The 21114-nt window shown below is 42.5% G+C and overlaps 1 protein-coding gene across 1 annotated transcript in view; it reads left to right on the top strand.

Moving 5' to 3' along the window:
- ascc3 (activating signal cointegrator 1 complex subunit 3) overlaps nt 1-21114 on the top strand; it is a 165503-nt gene that overhangs the window by 43020 nt on the left and 101369 nt on the right. Inside the window, exons 9-11 of the mRNA XM_034115595.1 lie at nt 2655-2858; nt 6974-7114; nt 18644-18808. Coding sequence (XP_033971486.1) covers nt 2655-2858; nt 6974-7114; nt 18644-18808 — 510 coding nt within the window. The remainder of the gene's footprint in view (nt 1-2654; nt 2859-6973; nt 7115-18643; nt 18809-21114) is intronic.

The following is a 21114-nucleotide window of genomic DNA, read 5'->3' on the forward strand; positions in this document are numbered from 1 at the left end:
ACACCTTGCTAGTACCGGGTTGGACCCCCTTTTGCCTTCAGAACTGCCTTAACTCTTTGTGGCATAGACTCAACAAGGTGCTGGAAATATTCCTCAGGGATTTTGGTCCATATTGACATGATAGCATCACGCAGTTGCTGCAGATTTGTCTGCATATCCATGATGCAAATCTCTGGTTCCACCACATCCCAAAGGTGATCTATAGGATTTAGATCTGGTGACTGTGGAGGCCATTTGAGTAAAGTGAACTCATTGTTATGTTCAAGAAACCAGTTGGAGATGATTTGAGCTTTGTGGCATGGCACGTTATCCTGCTGGAAGTAACCATCAGAAGATGGGTACACTGTGGTCATAAAGGGATGGACATGGTCAGCAGCAGAACCCAGGTAAGCTGTGGTGTTTAAACCATGCTCAATTGGTACCAAGGGGCCCAAAAGATGCCAAGAAAACCCACATCATTACACCAGCACCAGAATCCTGAACCAGCAGGATGGATCCATGCTTTCATGCTGTTTACTGGAACTTCTGACACTACCATCCGAATGTAGCCACAGAAATCGAGACTCATCAGACCAGGCAATCTTTTTCCATTCTACTATTGTCCAGTTTTGGTGAGCCCGTACAAATTGTAGCCTCAGTATCCTGTTCCTAGCTGACAGGAACCCGGTGTGGTCTTCTGCTGCTGTAAGCCCCTCTGCTTCAAGGTTCCACGTGTTGTGGTTCAGAGATGGTCTTCTGCATACCTTGGTTGTAACTAGTGGTTATTTGAGTTACGGCCCGTCCACACAGCGGCGTGCGTTGAAAGCTTCACCATTCACTTTGAATGGGGTGACGTCACTTTTCGCCGAACTGCATTGTGGGAAGCGAAGCGGAGCTTTGCTGGCGTGGCTCGCTGCAAAAGTTGAGCAATGTTCAACTTTTGAAGCCTCGGCAGAAACGTCAGCCAATCGAATCATATGCCAGTACAAGCTCTAGCCAATCAAACCGCTGCTTGTGTGTCAGGGGCGGGAGATTCATGTGATTGGTTGTTGGTCGAGTTTCAGACACGCCCGCCGGCAAGCTTCAACGCACGCCGCTGTGTGCACGGGCCGTTACTGTTGCGTTTCTATCATCTTGAACCAGTCTGGCCATCCTCCTCTGACCTCTAGCATCAACAAGGCATTTTCGACCAGAGAACTGCATATACTCAATAATGTGATTATTGACAAACAAAGTTCAGATTTTACAATTGTTTATTTTGATTTGAAATACAGAAGGAAAAAATACAATGAATCAGGAAGTTGTGAATAGTGGCTGTGCTGTGGCTAAACAGTGATATTGACTTTGTGTCATTTTCTAATGTTATCAACCTGAAAATCCGGAGAAAATTAACCTGTCCTTTTAAGTCAAGGTTGTGAGCAACTGTTTTAAAAAGATTTAAATAGAGAAAAATAAAGGAATTTAGTTTTGGATGTGTCCTCTGTTGTCTTTTCAAGTTCATGGAGACATCGAGGGAGAGACAAACAAAAAGACAGTTTTAAAACTATTGAATTACTTGGAGGATAATATCTGATGCTGCAGTATAACTAGCAGCTTGTTTGCTTCTGGTGCGTGCGTGCGTGCATGCGTGCGTGCGTGCGTGCGGCACCAACAGCCATCAGCCACACTCTGTTGCCATAGCGAAGGCAGATGGAAGGCAGCTTGAGTGACAGCTGAATCCACCACACACATTTCCAACTCCTTCATGCTATCTTGATGCTCCGCTTTCTGTGCAGTCACTTCACACACGCTGGCTCCGGCACTGACACATACTGTAAACCATCACCTGTCCATGTTTCATGTCAGCACACGGGGGGAGAGAGGAGATAGTGCAGTGTGTTGCTGTGACAGAAAATACGCTGGCCAATGGGAGCAGGTGGGAAACCAATTGTGTTGAGCTGCCTGCCAATCAGTAATGGCGCTGAGCGTTATGCCTTTTTTTGTATTGGTAGTGCCCAAATGAAGCCATTACCCAAGGGGTTTGGGTCAGTTCATCAGCAATTTTTATAAATGCTTAAGTCAATTTCCAAAGAAAGATGACAAATATATATATATATATATATATATAAATAAAAGTTTATAGCAAACGATAAATTGTAAATGTAGCAGCCTAAAATGTACTGTAAAAGGTTTATTATTGAGATTATTAAGTGAATCTGTAATTGTTCGCACTATAAAAAATATTACTGAAATTAATTTAGAATAAAATATATATAAAAACAAAACATGCAAATTGCTTTTCATTGTTATCAAATGGGAGGGGGGGCACTACTTATAATAAAAGCATTTTGTTTTGCTTTCATGAGGACCTGAAAGCAAGCTGGTTCCTAATTTGAGAGCATTACGGTTTTAAAAAAAAAAAAAGTTTTGGAATTCAATTATTTAAAGAAGACGAAAGTATTTTTATTGTGAAATATGCTATATAACTTCTATCAACCTACATCAAATGTTTTGCATTTTCTTTGTGTGTCTTTATTTATATCTACACTGTTAATGATTCATTCAAAAATAAAGGCAAGATATATGACTTCAAAAGTGAATTAGTCCTTGCTATTTCCTTCAGATTCCTGCATGCTGCCTCTGTATTGCAGTGAAGTGTTCGTCTTTACTCATCCGTTCCTCCCTCTGTGTGTCAGATCGCACAGCTGGTGTTTAAGGGCATGAAGCGTCTGAACAGGATCCAGTCTCTGGTGTTTGAGACGGCCTACAACACCAACGAGAACCTCCTGATCTGCGCTCCCACCGGCGCCGGCAAGACCAACATCGCCATGCTGACCGTGCTTCATGTGATCAACCAGCACCTGCAGCCCGGGGGGGTCATCAAGAAGGACGAGTTCAAGGTATGTCACACACACACACACACACACACACAAGTCCACATAATAGCTCCTCTTTTGGCAGACAGGCTCTGGGCGGTTGTGGGCAGATCCTCCTCCCAGTGTTTCATTAAAGAAATATTTGTAAGGTTTCTATGACAATGATATCTCCACAACATATCACTGCTTTTTGTATGACAGACTAGCTTTCCCCCTTGGGTTTTTTAAAAATCTTTTTGTGCTATTATCTATTTGTTTTATATTTTTATGTTTTGTTTCACCGTTACAACCAACTTGATGCCGATGCTTGCTCTCACACTTATGGAGCGTTCACATCGGGCCAATACGTGCTTGCGAGGAGGCGGGGCTTATCTCCATGTAGATACAATGGTAGATACCAAAAACAACAAAATTAACATATTGTACTGTGATTTTTAGTGATACACACTTTCCAAATGATACCAAACATAGTGATAACATTTAGTAAAAACCATGAATTAATGCTTTGACAAGTGGGCTTACTAGACGGCAGACGAAACACTTTTAAAATCTGTGTTTTCTGAATGGAGATCAGATCGATCAGGCTAAGCTAAAATGTAGCTGCTCCGTCCACACCCACAACAATACTGTCATACAGACAGAAATAAAGCAGCGACTGTCTTCGCCATGCCATAGACAGTCTGTGGTTTGTACATTTCTAACTTTAATCCAGTTTCTGAACAGATATGAGGAGCTGTGAGCTCTGTGCTGTCGCCCAGGCTGCTGCTGCGGTTTTCTGATTCAACATCAGTGACGTCAGGCTGAGATTCTCACCTCTGGTTGCCTTTCGCAGACAGCGTCATGCCAATTTGTCACTCAAGTAAAACAAATTTGACTTTTGCGAATGACGCAAAAGGACATACAAATGACATTTGCGCCTCGTCATTCCCGTCTATACATGTTTACACATGTTATCGCAAAACAAATCGCAGTCGCCTGTCTTTAGTATGAATGAACTTCACAACTAAGTCTGACAGCCGTAGAGGAAGCTGTATATGGCAATACAATTATAAAATATAACGAAAGCAATGCTCACCAAATCCGCTCAGCCGATCTGCTCTAACAAATGGACTTTTTGGTCTTTGTTATAATAGTTTCTATATGAAAAACACAACCAAAAACAAGCGTACCCCAATATCTTTTTGAAAATATTTTCAACTTGAAGCTTTTTGAGTGCAAAAGAAAAACAGCTGGGTGCATTTTCTCGAGGCGACTGCATTGCAGTCTGGCCTTATTGGACACAATTGAAAGAAGATGCTGAGAATGGACTTACTGTATACAATATGTCTGACTGTCAGGCTAAATCACAGTCAGAGTTAAAGAGACTTTCTGTGGTCTGTCTAAGATTGTCTGCGATGACTGCCTAATATATCCAGTGATACTCTACCCAGCGCCTCTCAACAGGCCTCCTGTTGATTAAGCATGCTCCTTGCTGAGTCTCTCACACCCCCTGCAGAGACTCACATCTGATGCTTTGCATGATGGGATTTCAGGCAGCATTTAAGGAGCTTTTTAAATCCAAGGGCAGCTGGATTGACTGGATTATGTTTTTTTCCAAGCTAGATCCGTTGTCTGTTTAGCAGATTTTTGCAGCGTCATTTAAACTTGATGGTGATCTGTTAAAAAATGTTGTCACATCTTTGTGTATTTAATTATGTTTTTTGAGCGTTCAAATAGGGTATCTGATAAACATTTTTGATTTAAACCCTGGCTAAAACACAACAAAACAAACAATGTACCTTTTTAATTGCTAAGGTTTTTGACAGCTGTTGAAACTGTCCATAAAACAATGCTTTACATTTAATACAAAAACAGTGAGTTTGACATTTAAAAAGAGAAAATTCCAGGTTTGGATTAGATATTCTACAGATGGAAGCCTGCTGTGAGACATGCCTACCTTTCTGCCAACCTAAACCTTTTTATCTTCAGAACAGAGTGTCTGTAGTTATGGAGATCTGAGCTGGAACACAGAATTGGGATTTTGTCTAATTCAGGCATTTTAATTGAAAGGACTGACACAGAAGTTGTGGTAGCACTGTTTGGCCATTATGAACATTTGCTTCAATGTCCGGTGCACTTCCTAGGGGCTTCTTTATAATCTGTCAAAAATGTGTCTTAAAACACTGGAACTGAAAGAGTTAAAACACCCCTCTACAAAGGCACTCCAGTTGTGTAAGAGCCATTTTATTTAATTTTTTTAACATTTCTGTGAAACTGAAACATTGTCTCACTCAGTAGGACTTAGTTTAGGGATTTCCAGGACTTTATTTGTATTACTTTGTGTTCCTGTTCCTGTGTTTGACCTTGACAAGTAATATGTAGTCTTTAAGAAATGTCATACATTCTTATCCTGCACACTTTATATTATATCTGTGGCTATTACAGATATCTTAGTTTGAAAACTCCAGTTTGTGACTCTAATCAAAGGCCAAGAAAAACATTAAAAAGTGAGGGAACTGTGGTGTGCAAAAAAGAATGATGGTATTGTTAGGATTGTATACATCTATTTAGTGCTTATTGGCATCAATACTTAATGCTCCTCACTACATTTAAAAGGCATTCAGATGTTTGCCTGGGTCCATCAGTCCATCCTGTTATCTGTTGTTCTTGAGGAGGGGGGGGGGGGGGGGGGGGGGGGGGGGGGGGGGGGGGGGGGGGGGGGGGGGGGGGGGGGGGGGGGGGTTATTGTGTTACACCTACACACGCTGTGGCTGGCTGTCTAGATGACATGTGGTGGATACAGGAGAAACAAGCAGCCTTCTCCAGATGGAGGCTCGTGCGTTGACGTAGTCGTCGATGCTACAGGATGAATCATCATCAGTGAACCTGTACATTACATTACATGTTACTTGTTAGACGCTTTTATCCAAAGCGACTTACATACTCAATACTGTGGGCAATCCCCACAGGAGCAATTTGGGGTGAAGTGTCTCAGGGACACAACGACATGCTGACTGCAGTGGGGTTTGAACCTGTGACCCCCTGATCGGAACACCAACGCACAACCCACTGCACCACACGCCTGTACCTGTGTAGTAAAGTTATTTGTATCTTTGGCAAAATAAGAACAGCAAACGCTTAAATGAATACACTTAAAATACAGATAGCAGACGCTACTGATGCAGCTCTGACCAAATGACATGACAACTCAGCGCTACGTACATTTACATAAAAAAACTGTTGTTGTGCATCTATATCGTTGACATTGTGAAGGTGCACCATACATCTGAAGTGCTGCCGTTGGAGTTTTAATTATACCCGAGCCTGCTGGGTTCCTACTACAGTACATTAATGCTTCCACTCCTCTCTCTTGAGATGTTTTACAACACACTACAGAAATGTATCATTGGAAAAAAGAGCTACAAAAAACCCCTTGATTTAGAAAGCCTCATCTGTTACATGTATTTACTACCCTCCTGGCTTCCTCCGTCAGGAACTGGGACAGTTTGTCTCTTTCTTACCTGATAATGAGATAGACAGCTTTTCTTATGTTTATTCAGAAGTGTATTATGAATACTTTTGAAAAATCGAAGATGTGAGCATTGAAAATTAAATACAGCCAGAAATGGAAAAATAGAAACTTCAATAAAAGCACAAAGAGTCATCTATTGGCAGCTCGGTCTATAAATATTGGGTGTCTTTTCAAACACATTGTGTCAAAACACACACTCGGATAAATAAGTCAGACATCCAGAAGGCTTTGTTCTCTTTCTCACACACACACACACACACACACACACACACACACACACACACACACACACACACACACACACACACACACACACACACACACACACACACACACACACACACGCTCACACACATGCTCACACACAGTTCCAGCCTGTGACGATAGCCACTTTTCATACATCACCATTAAACTTTACCCATGCAAGTGGCTGGCATCATATTTCTCAATAAATTGTGATTTGTGGTTGCCAGGGAACAAATGATCCCGCCTCTGTTTGCTCATTTATCACCAGAGTGTCCTTCCATCCCACCCCCCATCCCTTACCCTTCCCACTCTCCCCCTTTCGGTTCCCATCATATTTACCTCTGTGCCCCCCTCCCCCCCCCCTCTCTCTCTCTCTCTGTAGATCGTGTACGTGGCTCCGATGAAGGCCTTGGCAGCTGAGATGACTAATTACTTCGGTAAGCGATTGGAGCCACTGGGCATCACAGTTAAAGAACTCACCGGGGACATGCAGCTAACCAAAGGAGAGATCCTACGAACACAGGTACGCGCACACACACACACACACACACACACACACACTCACACTCACACACACACTGCGAGTTCTATCATGCCTCCAACTAAAATGGTCTCTTCTCCAGGTTCCCCGTGCTACTCTTTTATGTTCTCTAGCACCCCCAAGTGGATTGGATTGTGACATTTATTGGAGCCATTCCACCATATATTATATATACAATTCTGCCAACTGTTAGTGAAAAGTGTAATTCAAACAGATGTCTAATTTAATTGTTAGCAACTGTCGAGCTATGGATTTACAGTTGCTTTCAAAAGAAAAAAGAACAAATGATTAAAGGGCCTGCTATAAACTCTGCTGTTTCTGTTCTGGCTTCATTAGTGAAAGTCCAGTCAGTTTTATTTATACAGCCCAATATCACAAATCACACATTTGCCTACAATTTGCACAGCATACGACATCTTATGTCCTTAAACCCTCTATTCGGGTAAGGAAAAACTCCTCTAATCATGTTAAAATATTCAGAACGTTTTTTATTTCATTCCATTTATGTGAACAGTCGTCAACTCCAGGATATATTACTGTCTTTAAAAAAAATATTAATTTATATTAAATATTTCAACTGTTGACTTAATTGCTTTATTATACATGTATAACAATCCTACATAAAATTAAAAAAATTAACCATTTGCTAAAAGAGCTCATTTTCATGTTCATATCAGTATGTAGTGTCTCTACTGGGACACGTCTCCATGCTTTAATGTTCAAAAAGCTCTTTATTCTTCTCATACAGCCTGTGCTGCAGCACCTCTTTTCACCCTCTGTCTGAAACCAGAGCCCAGTCTGCTCTGATTGGTTAGCTGGCCGGCTCTGTTGTGATTGGTGCGTTCACACCGGACGCGATGCGATGTTTGGGGGCGGCGCGATTACATGTAAAGTCAATGCAGAGACGCGGACAGACGCGAATTCGCTCCGACGGTGCGCATGAAGCGGTGGACGCGGCGCGAATCACGCGATTGAGGCGATTGAACGGTGCCGTGTTAAACGCGAGAGTTCAATTTTTTCAACTCGAGCGTCAAATTCACGTGACGCGTTCTCGCGGAAGCCAATCAGCGGTGAGGATCTCAGCCTGTCGTCACTGAAGTTCAACCAGAAAACATCAGCCGTTAGCTGTTAGCACTCAGAGCTCACAGCTCCTCATATCTGTTCAGAAACTGGACAAAAGTTAAACAAGTACAAACCACAGACTGTCTGTGTCATGGCGAATACAGTCGCTGCTTTATTTATGTCTGTAGGCCGTTGTTATGAGTGTGGAATGAGCATATACAACGTTAGCTTAGCCTGGTCGACCCGATCTTCATTCAACACGCATTTTAAAAGGTGTTTCGCCTGCCGTCTGTCTGCAGACTTGTCAAAGCATTAATTCATGGTTGTTACTAACCGGTATCAGTATGTTGTTACTTCGGCATCATTTAGAAACGTGTATTACAATTAAATCACGGTAAAATATGTTCATTTTGTTGTAGTTGTAGCCCCCGAGACAGCGCGTCTTGTTTGAATGATGCGAGTAAACACAGCTGGCAGCCGCGGTGAAACTCCAGCGTTTAGAGCGATGCGATAGGAGCGATTAGAGCGAAGCGAATATTCGCATCGCGTCCGGTGTGAACGCAGCATTAGCATCTTCACTTACAATGTGTTGGAGCACTGGCCAATAGAAGCGTGAGTGTTAGTTACATAGTGATGTCACTATGTTACGAAAGTAAACAAAAGATAGTATAGAACACACTACTGGAAAGGGAAAACCTGAAAAAGCAGAATAGGGCCCCTTTAACAACATTTTGTCAAGTGATGAGAATCATTTGATTCACTTGAGTCCATCTCAGTCAATGAGATGCTTTCTCTCTGTTCTAATGGGTTGTTCAGGTAATGGAGTAGCAGATGCAGAACATTCTGTGTTTTTATGGGGTTCTCCTGATGGAACATGTGAATTGAATCTCAGGTGCCTTCCACAGAATCCCTCGCATACGGGACTTTCCTTCACTGTTTTTAGGAAGAGGATGGATTTATTAGAATGAGCCAAAGGATTGAGGATAAATGCTGCGGGTGGAGCACATATTAAGTGAGAGAAGCTGGCTCCTCAGCTCAGAGGAAGCAGAGATGGCTAGATCAGCCTGAAAGACTCAACTCTCAGGCTGAGAAGGTTGGGAAAACATGCATATCTGTTAAATCCAAAAGAGGTGGATTGGAGAGATCGCACAGCTTAGAGGGAAGGTTTATAAGCCTTGTGGGACTTATGAATTGAAAAAGGAAAAGGTTGGGGTTCGGTGTCTGTAGGGGGGTGGTTTATGCTGGCAGAAGGTGGAGTTTTTATCTATGAAATGAGGCCAATTCCAGCTAATCTGAAGGTGTGTTTAAGATGCATTTCTATTGGGTCATGTGGAAAGATTTCACAGTGAGAAAGATTAGTAAGATTCACTGCGTCTCTGCAGCGCTCCATTATCTGTGTCTCTCTCATCTCACTGCGTTAGTGTCAGTACATTTACACAAAGTGGTGAGTGAAAGGGGGCCGTCCATGTTTAACAGGCCGGAGTGATGCCATGTGCTGTGACCTTGGTTGTCTCCTCAAAGTCCTCACCACGTCTTTCATCATGTTCTTTTGATGTGCACAGCAGAGTGGAGGATCTGGCGTGACTTCAACCACATGCAAAGTGTATGCAGGAGTGAAAGGTAGTCTTGAAGCAGTGTTGTATTAAGAGCTTATCTTTTGTTACACTGACACGTCTTGTCCTGCGACCTTCATCAGAGCCATTATGCAACACTTTAGAGTGAAAGTAAACAAAAAAACAAGCAATCCAATATACACATAGGGTGTAGTATATGAGAAGGTTGTACAATTTCGACCAATCTGATCAGTGATCTGGCAGAGTCCAAGGCTGTGTTTAATCACTGTTATGTGTGACACCACATTTACTCCACAAACAATTCAGTAAGTCTGTAAATCATTTGACCCCTGGCAGCCTGGAAAATCAATCATTTAAAAGAAAATGGTTATAATGAAAATAGGACTAAAGTCATATTAACTATTTCATTTCCATATGAATGAAAAATGTTGCAAGGAGTTAACATGTACTGTCATTAAAGGTCCATTTCTCATGGCCATTTCTACTGATCATAATTCCATTGTTGAGGTCTACTAGAATAGATTTACATTGTTCAATGTTCCAAAATCACATTGGTTTCTCATACAGCATCTCTGTATAGTATGTGTATTCACTCTCTGTCCTACACGCCTTGTTGGAGCTCCTGCCCCCCCCCCCCCCCCCCCCTCCCCTCCCTATGAGCCCACTGTGCTCTGATTGGTCAGCTCGCCCACTCTGTTCTGATTAGTCAACCACCGTTACAGCTGGACATCAGTGATTATGTGTTACAATGACGTTTGATAGCAACCAGAAAATGAGACCAGTAATGACAAACAGATGAGAATGCTGCGTGGGGTCGGGGTGCCGTGTTGGCGGGACGTTGCGGGGCTTGCTGCTCCGCCCTTTGAGGCTCGAGGAGCGGACAGTTTGAGCTGTATTACTGGTGTGTGTCCTGGTTGCTGCGTGGGGTCTGCGAGACAGCGAGACACCGCGGAGCTCAGCCTGAGCACACACACACACTCACAGCCTGAGCTCCCTCAGGCTGTGAGTGTGTGTGTGTGTGGATTGGTCCATTTGGTCGGTGTTACGTCACTATGACTATCTGGTGCCACTAAATGTTTTTAAAGCTCGGTTGGATGCTACTCAATCGGAAGCTGTTGGTACCTGTTCATGTGGATAGTTATGTAAATTGTAATCCCTGTAATGATGCTGTATGATGTCCTTTTTGTTGTTCTGTTTATGTTTTAATGTTTCATGTGGAACCTACTTGAGCAGGTCTCCCTTGAAAAAGAGATCAATGATCTCAATGGGATACACCTGGATAAATAAAGGTTTGAAATTAAATTAAATGATGACCGTTACGTGACTATGACCCGGAAGAAAAAAAAGGAAAAAGAGAAATGTCCAACGAGGCGCTCTTGGGCAGCATAGACAGGTCTGTTCTGTGTTAGAGTTTTACTCGCTACAGGGTGTACTTTGAGGGTTTGTGACTCTGCAGACCGTTTACATGCAGAAAAAGCTACATAACACACAAGGGGATGGGTAACAACTGGAAAAGCATGACATGGGACCTTTAAAACATCTGGGAATGGCTTTAGTGGGGGAATTTTAAAAGTTTATGAGCAATTTCCATTTTCCTTTCTGACACTGGATTTTTAGATCAATACAGTTGTCTTACGGCCGTCCACACAGCAGCGTTAAAAACAAATCTTCCAACGCTTCTGCCCATTCACTTTGAATGGGGTGACGTCACTTTGCCTCACTTTTCGCCGAACTGCATTGTGGGAAGCAGAGCGGAGATTTCCAGGCATCTCAGGATTCAAAAGTTGAGCAATGTTCAACTTTTGAAGCTGAGGTGGAAGCATCAGCCAATCAAATCCTGTTTATGCTGGGAGAGACATACCGCAGGTCATTTCCTCATATTCCAAAAAATGGAGGAGAAATTAGCGGTAGGGAATCACCCGGTGCTTTATGACCAGTCCCTATTTACCTACCGGGATATAAACCGGAGGAGCCAGGCATGGAGGGAGGTGGCAGAGACAGTGGTAGGGTTTCGCCTGTTTGGGGAGTTTATATCCAGTTTACTTCAAACTGTTTTGCTTCGTATGTCGGGGGCGGGAGATTCATGTGATTGGTTGTTGGTCGCGTTGCTCGCAAAAAATCCCCAAGCTTCAGATACGCCCACCTCCAAGATTTTTTTAACGCTGCTGTGTGGACGCGCCGTTACTGCTTCCAACAAGCTCTACTCACCAAGTGGCCAGTTAAGGTATTGGATTTAAGGTCTTTCAGTTTTTGTTTGAATGGGGATTAAACATAAAACTCTAATCTGTAGACCTTTGAGTCCTTTCCTCTGGATATCCTTATTGTGGAGGTTTGAAGGAAGAAACAACGATTAATTGAAGAAAAATATTGATTTAGTTGTTGTTATTTCTGTAAGGGGATTAACAACAAACTGAACAGCTGTGTCACTCATCGCTTGTCTCCCATTTTGACGCAATTCCCCGCGCAGGAAGGTAACCCACTCTACAACAGTCTGATTGGCCCACTTGTGTTTCTAATCCAGGAAACAATGAGCATTACATCCGAGCCCCCAGGAAGTGCGCAAGGCATTGAAGCAAATGCTCGTAGTGGCCAAACGGTGGTACTTAAACTTCCATGTCAGTCCGTGACGTAATGGGGCCCAAAAATACTTTTTCTCTTGACTTTTATTGAGAAAAAAGATACCTGTAAAACAGAGGATCATTAATTTTTTTGTAAAAAAACCTCACAATCAGAACACTACAATAGACATTATTTAAAATCATTAGCTCCTAAAGGTTGCATAATGCGCTAAAAGCCCAATCCAGAGATACACTATATAAACTAAGTGTATTGGGACACCTACACATTACACCTACAGGAGCTTTTATGACATCCCATTCCAAATTCGTAGGCATTCATATGAAGTTGGTCCCCCCTTTGCAGCTATAACAGCTTCCACTCTTCTGGGAAGGCTTGCTACAAGATTTTGGAGCGTGTCTGTCCATCATTCATCCAGAAGAGCATTTGTGAGGTCAGACACTGATGTTGGACGAGAGGCAGGCCCTCCGTTTTAGTTCATCCCAAAGGTGTTCAGTGGGGTTGAGGTCAGGGCTCTGTGCGGGCCAGTCCAGTTCTTCCACGCCAAACTCATCCAACCATGCCTTTGTGGACCTTGCTTTGTGCACTGGGGCACAGTCATGCTGGAACAGAAAAGGGCCTTCCCCAAACTGTTTCCACAAAGTTGGAAGCATAGAATTGTCCAAAATGACTTGGTAAGATGAAGCATTAATCCTCTTCACTGGAACTAAGGGGCCTAGGCCAACCCCAGAAAAACAACCCATAGCATTATTCCTCTTGCACCAAACTTTACAGTCGGCACAATGCATTCAGGCAGGTAACGTTCTCCTGGCCAAACCCAGACTGGTCCATCAGACTGCCAGATAGAGAAGCGTGATTGGTCACTCCACCCAACACGTTTCCACTGCTCCAGAGTCCAGTGGCGGCGTGCTTTACACCCCTCCATCCAACGCTTGGCATTGTGCTCGGTGATGTAAGGCTTGATGCAGCTGCTCGGCCATGAAACCCATGCCATGAACTCCCGGCGCACAGTTTTAGTGCTGATATTAATGCCAGAGCTGGTTTGGTCGGCAGAGCTTTGGCCACTTTTACGCACAATGCGCCTCAGCACTCCCCCCGCTCTGTATCTTTACGTGTTCTGCCACTGAGTTGCTGTGGTTCCTAAACGTTTCCACTTTGCAATAATACCACTTACAGTTGATCGTGGAATATCTAGGAAAGAAGTAATTTCACAACCTGACTTGTTGCAACGGTGGCATCCTATTACAGTACCACGTTGGAATTCAGTGAGCTCTTTTGAACGACCCATTCTTTCACAAATGTTTGTAAAGGCAGACTGCATGGCTAGGTGCTTGATTGTATACACCTGTGGTAATGGGACTGAATGAAACACCTGAATTCAATGATTAAGAGGAGTGTCCCAATACTTTTGTCTATATAGTGTATTTTCCCTCTCCAATTATCTGACTTAGCCGAGACCAGCTGTGAAACTGCACATTGGAGGCGGGGCTTAAAGAAAATGCAAGTTTATGGGCCCAGATACGGATACTTTTTCTTGAGATTCAGGCCATTTTGGCTTCATGCGCCACTGAGCAACTTTCATAGGATGAAATGTGACCCCGCCTCCAATGCTGTATCTAGTTCTCTTTATACATCCATGATACATCAGACCCCTTTAAACTATTTGCATATCATGTATTTTGTTTTGCCTATGTTTGTAAAATGTAATCTTCTTAAATGTTTTATGTGAGGGACTGCGGATGGAAATGAGCTCAAAGCTAAATCTGGCACTGTTACGCTTGACACATTTTAATGTTTTAAGTTCTCATTACTGTGCATTGTCCCTGCTAAATAAACGATCACAAATCAAATAAACCACTTCCAGGAAAAAAGGTAAACAAATATCTAAACAACTAACAACTTCAAAAAATCCCACCCGTCAACAAAGAATAAATGTACCTGTATTAAAGATATGTTATTCCTCTAACTCTTTGCAATGTCCCACAACATCCACTGAACAGAAGGAAAGAGCAGTTATCATTATAATTAAATGGTTTTCTTCTTAATTTGTTAGTTGTATTCTTAGGAGGACTGAACATAAGGCCCCCCCCCAAACACACAAACATGATAATGCTGCACCAAGAAGGATCCCATTACCATTTTGCCTTGACAAGCCGTTAGTTGTTCACACATCGCAATCTAGTAAATGTCTTTCACTAAAGCCCACACTCCATCCTCCTCCCACCCACCTCTTCCTCCCACATCCTCCTCTCTTCATGGCTGCACCGGTTACCATGGAAACAGAAAGGGTTTGGAGGGATGGTGCCATGTGGATGCCAGTGTGCGGGTGGTTGTCGTCCTGGGACCCCCCCCCTGCTCTGTCCGGAGAGGAAATATCATTGAATGACCTCCAACGAGGCGCCGCCTCTCTGCCAGAAGGAGAGGAGTGTGTGGCATGTTTTTTGGTGAAGTCACATGCAACGAATTTGAAAGAGCTGCTGATGGAATTCTGCCAATTTTGCCCTCCTATTGTTGGGTTTAAATAAAAGAGCAACCACTAGTAGCAACTCAAAAACAGTTATTACAAGTCATTAGTGAAATGTCAGACTGTACTGAGCCGTGACCCTGACTGTGATTATCCAGTGAGAAACTCACTCAGTAACATGAATAATTAGTCGTTAGGTGTTTAAAGTTGCGTTACACAAAGCTGCACATCGGTATGGTGACCCTTCCACAGAGAAAAAGTGCATCACTCATTAATGAGTATTCCACACATCTTTTTTCTTTTATAAGTAGAGTTGTGGTAGCTCTAATTGGGAACCATTTGACTGCAACCATCAGCTTTCCCTCCATTTAGTTTGACAGCTGCTGAGTTTCTGTTAAACAAGGAAAAACATGATTATTGACTCAAAGAACCTCTCAGCTTGACCACTTCACACCGCTCGGGGCTAATCTTCATTGTTGACGGGTTCAACTACAATTCGTTATCCAAGGTTTGATAAAATGTTTTAATGAAATAAACTACTGCTCAGAATAAACAATTATTTTCACGAGGACACAGTTTTACTTTCCGCATCATTCTGCCTGGCATCAGGGTACATTTGACCAAAGCAGAGGCATGGATGTGCAGAAGACTCGCATGTTAAAAACATTTTATCTGACCAAAAGTGATTTTTTCCCCCTGAGAAACATGTCAGAATTCAGAGATTAGAGTTAGAATTCCAGAAAACAGTCAGAATTCTAAAACTGCGTTCACACAGTTTCGGGCACCATAAAGAAACAATTAAGTATCCTGAAATTAAAGTCAGAATCCTGATTATATTCTCCAAATAAAAAATGAATACATAACCATATGGGGCTTAATAGTTAAAAAGTAATCCAGAAACTGCATGTTTTAAAAATAGCCACCCTGATTTCGTGAAAACCTTCCTTTTCTTCATCTTTATTGAATTATATTCAGGATTCAGGATTGTTTTCTTTACAGGTGTATGAACCCATTCTCTGATTTAATTGCCACCTCTGAGAAACATTAACATCTTCTATGAAAACTAAGAATCAGTGGATTTAGAGGATTTATTTCAGTCCCGCTGTGATTGACTGATAAACAGGCTAAATAACCCAATGGAGCCAAACCCTTTTCTCTGCACCTCCTTGTGTATATTTGTGAGGCAATTAAGAAAGCACTTTGGCCTGTGCTCCATTTGCCAGAGCTTCCATTTAGATTAACCAGCAGCTCCAATTAGGAGCAGGCGCTTCCTTTTCTGTGAGCACGCCAGCCTCTAATGGCTGCATAGATTGATTTAAATGCAAACTAGAGAGGATTTAATGAACTGCTTTTACAGAAAGGGTTTAATAGGAATTTGCACACCCACGGACAGGTTGGCAAACAGTTCACACTCAATTAATTATGCATTATAATGCTTTTTCTTGAGAAGAGAATACAATTGCAAAGGAATTATAGGAAATAAGCAATTCTCAAAGACGCTGTGTATTGATATTTGATACAGGGGACATGTTGATACTGTTGTATTGAGCTAGTCTAAAGGCCCGACACACCAAGACGATTTTGGGCGTCGATGGGCGTCAGGCCGACGATGAGCGTCGACACGCCCTACTCAGATTGGTGTGTCCCGCACCGTCGGGTCTATTCAGCCGGGCCGACACCTTTTCGGCCGAAAACCCGCCGGCCAAAGGCTGTCGGCAAAAGAAATCACTCTGATTGGCTGTTCAGCTAGCGAATCAGTGCATGAGAAGCGAAATGGAAGTGAGGGACCCAAACAAACTATTAAGAAGGCACATCTGAGATTTCCTTTAACCCCAGCTCTCGACACAGGTTCAGGAAAGCCCCATGAGCTTCTCGCTGTAGAGTGAAAATGGAACGCACACGCTATTTGTTGTTTGTTTATATCACGCAGTCTGTTCTTCTTCTCTCGGTTATCACGCAGTCTGTCTTCCGGTTGTTGCCTCTTTTGAATGACGAATACACACTACCGCCGCCTGCTGGTAAGGAGAGTTATTGCCACTCACGCATGCGCAGTTCGTACGTGCTTCTTGGCCGTCGGCTGAAGTCTTTGCGATGTGTTCCAGTGCGACACATGGCCAAGACGCAGAGACGCGAGGCGACGCGACGCAACAGTCGGGGGTCCGTCTGTGTCAGTTCTTTGGTGTCAGCTTGGTGTGTCCGGGCCTTAAGAGAAAAATAAAAAAATAAAAGCATTTCAAGTATTCTGATTGTTGATCACATCACACAGAACACCCCAGCATCCAAACTGATACTTACTGTGACTGTACTGGATCATAGATGGATATTGACATACATGTGGTAAACACTGTGGAACTAATGTAACCCAGCGCACAAGATGTGAGTAATGTGAGTCACACACCTGTTATTGTGCCGTTGTGATTTAGGTGCTTCTATCTGCATTGTAATGAGCCCAGCTATGGGCAATTGGGCATTGATGAGCCATGAGCGGACAACATTGTGCAGGGACTCTGGGTGTGTTGCCCTGGGTTTTATGGGCTGTGTCATTCAGTTAAGTGAGCAGGAAATTGTGGAGATCATAATCTCATCAATAATCTCATAACAATAATTATTTCAATATGTTTTATATAAAATCATTTTAGGACTACAAACATAAACTTCTGGCAACATCACACACACAGCTGTGACTAGTTGTCACAACCTTGTGTTCAGGAATATTATTGGACTTCCATAGGAGAGTCAGGCAGGTGTTTTTGTTTACAGGGTTTTTCCCTCCTTTGTGTCAAAAGCAAATATAATCTCCGTCCATTAAATCACCAAAATAGAAGCAGGGTTGGAAGCGTTGCTTTAAGAACTCTGTTACAATTACTATTTACTTGTAACCTAATCTGAGTATCAAAGTATCAAAGTAATGTAACCTGATTACTTTCCATTAATTTTGGATTACAAGGGAAAATAAATATGAATAAGATGTTTTTTACTTCAGTGTATAATGTAAGACAATAGAACAATGATACCTTATAGAAGAAGAAAACAATATGTATGTGTCTGCTCAGAGATTGTATCTATAGGAATAGCTGCCTTTCATGAAGCATATTTTTTCAGTAGCCTATAAACCAACACTGAAACACATGAGCACATACTTGTAAAAAGAACAAGTGAATCAGGCATATAGATTCCAACTTATAATAAATAAGTAATGTATATTTTGTATGTAACTGTAAGAGACAACAGTTGTCTTTTTGTCATCCTGTATTTAATCACACAAGAGAATAGGGATTGAGACTATCAACTCATGTGGTCAATGTTTACTGAGGTAATAAATCAAGTGAGAAAAAGGGTCCTTTTCTCATAGACCTTTATACAAACATGCTTGCTCATGCCACCAGTGAAGTCTCCCCCTGCTGGATATTAGAGATGATGCAAGATCAAGGCACCTCCCCATTGGCTACACTTTATTTTTTAGGATAACATTCTTAAAGTGTATTTACTTACTAGCATATTCAAGACATTCAGACATGATCAGGCCTTTACATCAAATGTCAGTAAGCATTGAGTTACAGAAACTAAGTAGGTCAACATTAGCTTACTATAACAAATGCAAAAAGAACTGCTTGTACATGTATACATCTTTCCTCATTCCACTTTTTTGTATTTCTCATGTTAATGTTATGTTAGTTTTATGTTGTTTTTAGAAAAAATGACATTTCTGAATTTTTGGGTTATTGTGCATTTTATGGTCGTTTATTTAACTTGTGTCCTTTTATAGTGAATTGTTATAAATGTGCTGTCAGACAAGCAGTATCCAGGTCCAATGTCTCCATGTGTGTTTTCCAGATGTTGGTGACGACTCCAGAGAAATGGGATGTAGTGACCAGGAAGAGTGTTGGAGACGTGGCTCTCTCCCAGATCGTGCGTCTCCTCATCCTGGATGAAGTCCACCTCCTACATGAGGACCGAGGACCGGTTCTGGAGAGCCTGGTGGCCCGCACCATCAGACAGGTCGGTCCTACATCTGCTGTGCTATCTCTTGAAATCTGTCTGAGGTTTTGGATGATTGTCAGCTTGGACTTCAAACTACTGAAGAGAATTAGGGCGAGTTCTGAGATTCAAGTCAGAGAAAGTCAGAATTATTTTGTCTAAGAATTCTCAGATTATCTTCTCTCTTCTCAAACCTTTTCACTCTGTGGTCTCAGTGCATATGTCAACTTTTCCATTTCTTATATCTCATGAATCACGTCCGTCCACTCACCCTGCGTCGGAGCCTCCTGGCTCATCCACTTCCTTGTGATAGACTTTTTGGTTGCCACCCTTTAAATGTAAAAAATGTACTTATTGTCATTATCCCTTACAGGGGCGTCGCCTGGACCTGAAAACATTCGGGGCTTAGCCCACAGTGGCGGCGGCACTACAGTGGCATTTTTCACTGCAACACTCCCCACACGCACACACACAGTACACCCGCGACTGTTACAATGAAGGCTCGATAATCAGCTCACGGCATATAGGCAGGGGTAAAGTGGTATTTTTTATGAGTGGGGGGCTCACCTCCTCTAGGGGGGTCCGGGGGGATGCTCCCCCGGGAAGATTTGTTTTTAAATATTGAAGTTAAATGCATCAATCTGGTGCACTTTGAGAGCAAAATGAAGAGATCTATGGATACCTCTCTCAACACCCTTATGAAGCAGAACTGTAAACAGATGTACTTTTTCTTTATGGATATTTTACTAATCACTCCCCTTTTAAACTCTATTCTTGTTTTACTGCCATATAGTATTTCATAACTGTTTTTCCTTTATTCTCTTATTTTTTTTCTAACTATAATGATCATATGAAGGTGTGCCGCGGAAATAATCTTTTGAATAATTTGTGACCAAACCGTTTGAGACCCACTGAGATAACTTAGACTAAAGTTAACTATCTAAACACTCAGAGAGTCCTTTAGCTCACCTGAGTCTCTCAGTCTGAGAGGAGAGGACTCTCCTCCAGCTTCTTGTGGAACAAACAGCTCCTTATAGTGCAGCTAGCTAACCAGATGCTAACAACACGGTCCATGCTGGCACGGTCCCTCCCTCCCTCCCTCCCTCCCCCTCTCTCTCCTCTCTCCCTCTCTCAATCACACTAAATGCGCTATTGCCACACACACACACAGAGCCAAGCTTGAATGACACAAGCACACGTTTATTTTCATGCAACTCTCTGATTGGTCTGGTGTCATGCCTCTGTTGCATTCACTGAACACGGGAAAATACAGTGCTGCTGTCCTCTCTTGTGTCATGATGAGGTTCACGTAAAGCACGGTTAATATATTATATTATTGAGGGAGAATTGTCCGGGGCTACAGAAAAAACATTCGGGGCTAAAGCCCCGGATGCCCAGGCCAGGCGACGCCACTGATCCCTTATATCGTAGTCTATTTTCCCCAGGTACATCACTTCAGTTTTCAGTGGTACTTGAAGTATTTTTACCTTAAAGGTGGGGTATGTAATTTATTTCAGAAACCCTTTTTGTTATATTCCATGGAATGCTCTTAACATCCCGATAGCAATGAATATATTAAATGCTTTGACAATAAATACATAAAAAAGATTCATCTGTGGAAGCCGTGGCGCTGTAAAAAGCACAACCAATCATCTGAGCCGGCCCGGCTAAAATAACTGGATGGCCTACCTGCCTGTCAGCCTTCCATCTGTGCACAAACTTATCTCGTGCCCTCATTGGTCATGTGCGCGTTCGTGTGTGTTGGGGGAGGGGCTCTGTAAGGAAGTCTGAAGGAAGAGGCAGATTTCTTTCCGGTTGTGTACTTTCATATTCTAGCGCACTCGAGCTGGTTTCTCCAAAATTACATACCCCACCTTTAAACTTGTAGGCCTGAGTGTATGCTATGTTGTTTTGACGTATCTAATAGGGATCAGTTACATTGAATTGTTCAGTTAAACATTTTTCTATGTGTACAGATGAAACTAATGAGGTGCTTGGTAGCTGCCCAACTAAAACAAGTTGATTAAAATAATCTGATGAAGTATACTGAGGCCTGTGTGCTGAATTGTACATCGTTTGGACTAGGCATTGTTGGAAGTTCTTTGTTATTGGTATACACAATACTCCGGTTTCTGCACTGATGCCAAAATAATAATGTTCCATATGTCAAACAGAGCAGTGTGTATCATTAACACTAGCAGCCTTACGAGCTGTGATGCGCCTCCACGGAGGGACAGGGTGAGAGATGAAAGGGTTGTGGGGAGAGATGTGAATGTGTGAGGAGAAGGTCACAGGTGCATGCTGGTGTTCTATAAACAATATGAACT

The sequence above is a fragment of the Trematomus bernacchii genome, unplaced genomic scaffold (genome assembly GCF_902827165.1).
Source record: "Trematomus bernacchii unplaced genomic scaffold, fTreBer1.1, whole genome shotgun sequence".
NCBI lineage: Eukaryota > Metazoa > Chordata > Actinopteri > Perciformes > Nototheniidae > Trematomus > Trematomus bernacchii.